The sequence below is a fragment of the Nerophis ophidion genome, linkage group LG15 (genome assembly GCF_033978795.1).
Source record: "Nerophis ophidion isolate RoL-2023_Sa linkage group LG15, RoL_Noph_v1.0, whole genome shotgun sequence".
In the NCBI taxonomy this organism is placed as follows: domain Eukaryota; kingdom Metazoa; phylum Chordata; class Actinopteri; order Syngnathiformes; family Syngnathidae; genus Nerophis; species Nerophis ophidion.
The window spans coordinates 32216234-32224234 of NC_084625.1; the positions used below are offsets into that span (position 1 = coordinate 32216234).

The 8001-nt window shown below is 43.7% G+C and overlaps 1 protein-coding gene across 1 annotated transcript in view; it reads left to right on the plus strand.

Moving 5' to 3' along the window:
• arxa (aristaless related homeobox a) overlaps nt 1-6880 on the plus strand; it is a 7976-nt gene extending 1096 nt beyond the window's left edge. Inside the window, exons 2-5 of the mRNA XM_061922028.1 lie at nt 1016-1571; nt 1986-2031; nt 2900-3228; nt 3554-6880. Of these exons, the coding sequence (XP_061778012.1) occupies nt 1016-1571; nt 1986-2031; nt 2900-3228; nt 3554-3821 (1199 nt within the window). The 3' untranslated portion in view covers nt 3822-6880. The remainder of the gene's footprint in view (nt 1-1015; nt 1572-1985; nt 2032-2899; nt 3229-3553) is intronic.
• The last annotated feature ends 1121 nt before the right edge of the window (nt 6881-8001 follow it).

Here is an 8001-nt window from a genome sequence, read left to right on the forward strand (position 1 = left end):
GCGGTAGGAATGGATGGATGGATAGTTTTATGTAGATAGATAGATGGATATATAGATTGTACTTTATTGATTCCTTCATGAGAGTTCCCTCAGGAAAATTAATTATGTGTTCAAATGTCTAAAAATGCATGAGTGTGAACAAACATTTTCTTTAATTAATTGCAGCCACAATTGTAAATTAATGTCACTAAATATGTGTGCTTCTAATGGTGCTGATTATGTAGAGCAGGGGTCGGTTACCTTTTTGGCTGAGAGAGCCATGAAAGCCAAATATTTTAAAATGTATTTCCGTGAGAGCCATATAATATTTTTTTTACACTGAATACAACTAAATGCGTGCATTTTAAGTAAAACCAAAATTTTACAGTATAATAAGTCTCTTATTCTTTTTTAATAACATTGTTATTCTGAAGCTAGTAATAAATAGTAATAGTAAATAATAAACCAGTAATAATTAAAATAATTCTACAATTAATGCAACTTCTTGAACAGGTGGGGTAGAAAACGGATGAATTGATTAAAATGCATGACAATGTTTAATATTTTGAACGTTATTTATATTTTGAGCGTAATTATTAATTACTTATCGTGTTAAGCAATGTCAGCTAAGATTTATCTGAGAGCCAGTTGCAGTCATCAAAAGAGCCACATCTGGCTCTAGAGCCATAGGTTCCTTACCCCTGATGTAGAGAATATTAATATTTGTAGTGCATCACAGAATTATTTTAATTCTATGTAAAAAAATATATAATAATAATGGATTTTACTGGAGATGCAATTTTAACACGTTTTTGTTGTGATCAGGCTTTTTAGTACATCACAGGATTATTTTGATCCCATGTAAAAAATGAATAAATATATTGATAGATTTTATTTGAGATATTATTTTAACAACTTTTTTTTGTGATCCGGCTTATTAGTGCACAGCAGGATTTTTTTTCCCAATGTAAAAAAACGACGGATTTTTTTCCCGAGGATATTATTTTAAAAGTTGTTTTTTTTGTGTCGTGACCAGGCCCCAGCAAAGAGCCGCTCTCCCTGCCGGGCGTGGACATGCATCTGCCCCCCAAGCTCCGCCGCCTCTACGGCCCTGGAGGAAAGTACCTCCAGGAGCAGGCGGACAAGCTGGATCGAGAGCGGGTCCTGCTGGAGGGGGCCGCGGACAGCCTGAAGATCATCCAGGCTCCGCAGGTGAGCATCAGCCGCAGCAAGTCCTACAGGGAGAACGCGGCTCTGAGCCGGCCGGAGGGCGAGCGCAAAAGCCCCGCGGAGGCTGCGGAGAGCGGCGGCCTCATGGAGCGGGAGGAGCTGACCAAGTTGGAGGAGCAGGCGGTGAAGGAGGAGGAGAGCTCCGGCGGGGACGCTGCGGCGCTCTCCCCGAAGGACGAGGAGCGGGAGGGCTTGACCGCCGGGGACGGGGAGGACAGCGTGTGTCTGTCCGCCGGCAGCGACTCGGAGGAAGGCATGATGAAGCGCAAGCAGCGGCGTTACAGAACCACCTTCACCAGCTACCAGCTGGAGGAGCTGGAGAGAGCCTTCCAGAAGACGCACTACCCCGACGTCTTCACCAGGTTAGACATTATATGGAACATAATCATTATTTTTTACACGCAAAAATGTTTAACTCATAAAAAATATGCATAATTCCCACAAATGGTGACATGCATGTGCTGAATTGAGATTATTCCTACTTTCCACCACGGCACCTGAAGGGAGCTTCAATTGCTTTTTGTGCATGGCTGCCTTGTTTGGATGTCATTATTCCAACCATTATGTTGTTACACTGACAGGACTGCAGGGAACAAGAAAAAGAAGAAGTAGGTGGGGAAAAGGAACAATCAGGAGGGCTATTTCTATACTAGACAGGGAAAATAGAACAATTATGCCTTTTTTGTATTGTTCAAGACTATTTTAGTCGGCTGTGTTGTTGACAGGGGAACAACAAAAACAGGAATTCAAGACATATATTTTCACTCGTCTTGCAGGGAAGAGCTCGCCATGCGTTTGGATCTGACCGAAGCCAGGGTGCAAGTAAGTGGTTAAATTTTTTGTTATATTATCACATCCATCCATTTCTACCGCTTTTCCCGTTCAGGGTCACATGTTCCGCTCTAATTTGAGACATTCATTTATGGCTCGTCATATAAATGGGGAAGCCAAGTGGCTTTTTAGCTGCAATTAAGCCATTCATAAAGCTTGGATTCCCATCAGAGAGGGGAAAGGGTATTTGATTTGCTATTATATGATTGCTGCATTGATGCCTTGCTTTTGCACTTGGGGAGCAAATGGGCCATTAAAAGGTGTTTGCTCCTGCAGCCCACTGTCGCCACCCTCGCTGCATGGAAGTGTGCATGTCTCATAACCGCGGAGACAGTTCAAACACGACTAGAGGGTCAATGGCCGACGGTGATACAGCAGATGTCTCTTTAAGGGAGGGGGGCTGGAGGTGAACAAATCACTTAGCGGGCGCCATCAGGAGGTGATAAAAACTCATAAATTCCCCAGGGGCTGTGTAATGCTAAACAGGCCTGTGGGAATAATGTGTGTGTGTGTACTGTCCCTGTCGCTCAATCACTTTTCCTCCTGTTGACATTTTTCTTTGTGCGTCTGCAGTGCAAACTGACCGGCAGTGGAGTGGCCGCGTGGGAAAGTTAAATACACCCACTCGCTGTGCACGTCCCCTTTTCAAGAATTTCATTTAAAGCGCATTAATTGTCATCGGGGGAAGTTCAGAGGCAATTTTGCACGGGGTCTCTGACGTCACCGAAGGGTTCAATTAGACTGGAGCGGATTTGGGCATACCCGTGCAGGCATGCACCTGGGGAAAAAGTGGTTGAATCATGGTGTTTGGAATGTTTGTGTTATAAAGTGATGACTTACCCACTGTTTGCCCTTCTAGGTGTGGTTTCAGAACCGCAGAGCCAAGTGGAGGAAGCGCGAGAAGGCTGGTGTGCAGGCACACCCGCCGGGCCTCCCCTTCCCGGGCTCCCTGGCAGCAGGCCACCCTCTCAGCCACTACCTGGAGGGAGGACACTTCCCGCCTCACCCGCATCCCGCCTTGGAGTCGGCGTGGACGGCAGCAGCGGCCGCCGCCGCCTTCCCGGGCCTCGCCCCGCCCCACCACAACGGCTCTGCGCCGCCGCTTGCCACCCCCCTCGGGTTGGGCACCTTCCTGGGCACGGCGGCCATGTTCCGCCACCCGGCTTTCATCGGGCCCACCTTTGGCAGGTATCACCCCCACCTGTTCCGCCGTGGCACCGACAGGCAATGGAGTGGAGCTAATGACGTTGCTGTTTATCTCGGGGCGTCTGATTAGAAATGTGTTGTAACTATTCGCAGTGTGGCGTGTAATCACTGCCAAATGTCTTAATAAATTAACCAAATGTGTGATGCTGCAAAACAAGCTGTGAAGAGCGCTGACGCTGCAAACACCACATGCCACAATTAGCTCCTCATTTGCCCCGAGGGACACTGAAAGCCTTAATTGGCAGGAAATGTTTCTTCCTCTGCTGCCATCACACGCTCTGTTATGAACACAACTCTGTCCTTCCAGGCTCTTCTCCAGTATGGGTCCTCTGACCAGCGCTTCCACCGCCGCCGCGCTCCTGCGACAGCCCGTCCCCCCCGTGCATGACAGTTCCCAAGCGGGCCCCGTCCTCTCAGACCCGTCCCCTGCTTCTGCCCCTGCATCTTCCTCGGCTGCAGCAGACCGCCGGGCCTCCAGCATCGCCGCCTTGCGCCTCAAGGCCAAGGAACACTCGGCCCAGCTCACCCAACTCAACATCCTGCTCCCCGGCGCCACAGGAAAGGAGGTGTGCTGAATACTCGACCCCAACCCCCTTCCCCCAACTCCAAAAAAACGAAAAATTCCCCCCAACAAAGTAGCACAACCAAATCAAGTAAAAAAAACTGTGCATGAGCGCCACATCATTTGCCTCACATTGTGAGATCCAATGCAAGAACCGCCTCAATTCACAGCAATTGTAGCTGAGATAGGCTCAAGCGACCCCAAAGTGGACAAGCGGTAGGAAATGGATGGATGGATGTATTTCTTTCACAGTAACATTCACCGCAATGGTAACTCTTTAGTATGGGGAACATATACTAAGTAACAAAGACTTAATTGAGAGTTATTTGGACACCAGGGGAACATTTTATTTTTCCTGAGGGAACTCTCCTGAAGGAATCAATAAAGTACTATCGATCTATATTGTAAGTAACAGAGACTTAGAGTTATTTGGTTAGGGTTAGAGCAGGGGTGTCAAACTCATTTTAGATCGGGGGCCACATGGAGAAAAATCTACTCCCAAGTGGGCCGGACTGGTAAAATCCCTGCACGATAACTTAAAAATAAAGACACATTCAGATTGTTTTCTGTGTTTAAAAATAGAAGAAGCACATTCTGAAAATGTACAAATCATAATGTTGTTGTTATTTTACACTTACATGTCGCGGTTAATAGTATTTATCTTTATTTGTCATTATTTGTGTTTTCTGAATGAATGATGTGATAATGTTCATCAGTCAACTCAATGGTGTTCATTTTCAATCTATCAAGATAAAAAAATATCAAAATCAAATTACAGTATGCCATGTATGTAGTTTCATCATTTTCCTCGATTGATGTACTAACATCATGTGGTTTATTTTGTACATATGTACCATCATCCAGAGATACAAAGAATTACTATTTCAACATCCAGTAGACACATGTAGAAGAGCTGTTTCTTTCATTCAAAATTTTTAGGTTAATTTGTATACTTAGTAAACTCATCCCGCGGGCCGAATAAAACCTGTACGTTTGACACCCCTGGGTTAGAGGGTTAGGGTTAATTTGGGTTGTTGTATAATAAGGCCGTGCAGAATAATCCATTAATAAGTACTTAATAAATACTAATTCAGAGCCAATATATTACTAATTTGCATGTTAATAAGCAATCTAATAAATGGTGAATATGTTCCCTATAATAAAGTGTTACCAAACTAATTTCTAGACAAATATATTTGCAGTACTTTCCTGTAACTTCCAATAAAGTTACAACTAAATGCTGTTACTTTGCAATTGTAACTTTATTTTAAATCACTCTCCTGAAGGAATCAATAAAGTACTATCCATCTATCTATCTATATTGTAAGTAACAAAGACTTAGAGTTATTTGGTTAGGGTTAGAGGGTTAGGGTTAATTTGGGTTGTTGTATAATAAGGCCATGCAGAATAATCCATTAATAAGTACTTATTAAAAACTAATTCATCGCCAATATATTACTAATGTGCATGTTAATAAGCAATCTAATAAATGGTGAATATGTTCCCCATACACGGTGGCAGAGGGGTTAGTGCGTCTGCCTCACAATACGAAGGTCCTGCAGTCCTGGGTTCAAATCCAGGCTCGGGATCTTTCTGTGTGGAGTTTGCATGTTCTCCCCGTGAATGCGTGGGTTCCCTCCGGGTACTCCGGCTTCCTCCCACTTCCAAAGACATGCACCTGGGGATAGGTTGATTGGCAACACTAAATTGGCTCTAGTGTCTGAATGTGAGTGTGAATGTTGTCTATCTGTGTTGGCCCTGCGATGAGATGGCGACTTGTCCAGGGTGTACCCCGCCTTCCGCCCGATTGTAGCTGAGATAGGCGCCAGCGCCCCCCGCGACCCCAAAAGGGAATAAGCGGTAGAAAATGGATGGATGGATGTTCCCCATACTAAAGTGTTACCAAAGTAATTTCTAGACAAATATATTTGCAGTACGTTACTGTAACTTACAATAAATTTACAACTAAATGCTGTTACTTTGCAATTGTAACTTTATTTTAAATCACTCTCGTTTTAGCAAGATCACGCCACCTACTGTACGATGTTGTCTATGTAATATTACAATGAGTTACCGAAAAATCAAACTGTTCCAGAGGACTGACTATATTATTATACTGTGAAATAACAATTAATTGCTATGAAATATAAGGGTATCGTTATTTTTACAGTCAGTTGTACTGTTACAGTATTTATACTGTAAAAAAAACAAAAACATAAATGCTGTGAATTTTTTTTTTACAGCGTGTTCCTTATTTTTCCTTGTTTCCGGTGGTGTTTAAGTGACAAAATGAAGCACTTTTATTCCAGTATTAGGCAAATTCTGCATTTTTTTTTTCTTGCATTGGATCTTGCAGCTGCAATTTAATTTGATGGACCTTCATGACCCGAATATAAGACCAGCCGTCTTTTTAGGAAAGATATCCCTTGGTAATAAATACACCACTGTGAGCGACAGTAGGAAAAGCTAAATCCCTATAGGACACCCCAGACATAAGACAACACAACGTTTTGGGGTAGTCTTATATTGGGGTCACTATAGTAGTTTTAGTATGTACTAAATTCACTTTAACATGGTGGCCTGCCAATATAAAGCATCAGAAGTATCCCGTGCTATACGTCAAATGCATCGATGGGGCTGGGACAGCACAGGAAACCTGACTCTTTGCCAAACAGCCACCCAGAACCAAAGGAAAAGGGTCCCACAGACCAGACTTAAGTCTTCTCCACACGCATGACTCCGGTCCCCTAAACGACTGTAAATGAAAGCTGTACATATCCTGTGCAAAGAGGGAGGACGCCATTTCCAACAAAAGTCATCATTTTCCAAGCTTGTGTATATTTCAGGAGTTTTGATCATTTGCACTCGGTGTAGTGTGTGTGATGAATGTCCACCCTGTGTAGAATTATTCCAGCTGTGTTTAATCAACTAGATATTTTGATCATTATTTATGTCTGAGCTACAAACGGTTTTTTAAGCGGTGATGGAAAAAGTCAGAAAATTAGTTCTTTTTGGCATTCAGGACACGTGAAATATTATAGAACTATGAATAAAGATTGTTATGAGGCGATAGCTGGTGTGTCCGCTGCTAAATGTGCGGGTAGAGGAGGGGTAGGAGACATATTTTCACCGTGTCTGTGCTCTTGGGGCAAGTTGACAAAATAGAGGCCATATATTCATGAGCTTAATCCCCAACATGTGAAAAGAGGCACAAAAGCGAGGGGTTTTCAATTAGATCCACCACTTTAGCTGGGCGGGCGGGCGACAAAACTTCCTTGGAAGAAAGGCTTTAGAGGCGCTAAATTGGTCTTAACATCTGTAATACCGTGTCGCTGGAAGTGAGTCCTCTTTGTCATTAATGAAGTAACAAACCACTTCATCAGTCGGCTTTCACGCACACACCTCACATGCTTAATTCCCTCCTGAATCCACCCCCTCCACTACTATTACAGCAATCAATGCGCATTCTCCCTCGTTTGACCCATCTTTGGTGACCGCGTAAATCGTGTGAAATTACCCTGAGGATTAATTTAGTTCCTCTTTTGATCAAACGCCTCAGGGGAAAAGCCTCTCCGTCTTCCCTCGGTGGAATTGTCTCAGGTCCCACACCTGTTAATCACTCAATTAACGCTAAACAAGGGACAACCGGAGGCTGAGGGAAGAAGTTATGTGGGGGACATTTGTACATAATCACACAGGCTTGAAGCAGCTGCTGCGAGGATGCTGCCAAATGTAAGGGTAATAGTAAAAGTAAGACTAAGGGTAATGGGAATTGTATTGTGGTAATGGTAAGGGTAGCGTTAAAGGGGAACATTATCACCAGCCCTATGTAAGCGTCAATATATACCTTGATGTTGCAGAAAAAAGACCATATATTTTTTTAACCGATTTCCGAACTCTAAATGGGTGAATTTTGGCAAATTAAACGCCTTTCAATTTATCGCTCTAGGCGCGATGACGTCAAAACCTGACGTCACCTAGGTAGTCAACGCCATATTCTCAAACACATTACACGCACCAAGTCAAATCAGCTCTGTTATTTTCAGTTTTTTCGACTGTTTTCCGGTACCTTGGAGACATCATGCCTCGTCGATGTGTTGTCGGAGGGTGTAACAACACGATCAGGGACGGATCCAAGTTGATTTACGTAAAATGTGCATCGATTAGCACGGCATGCTAATCGATGCTAACAT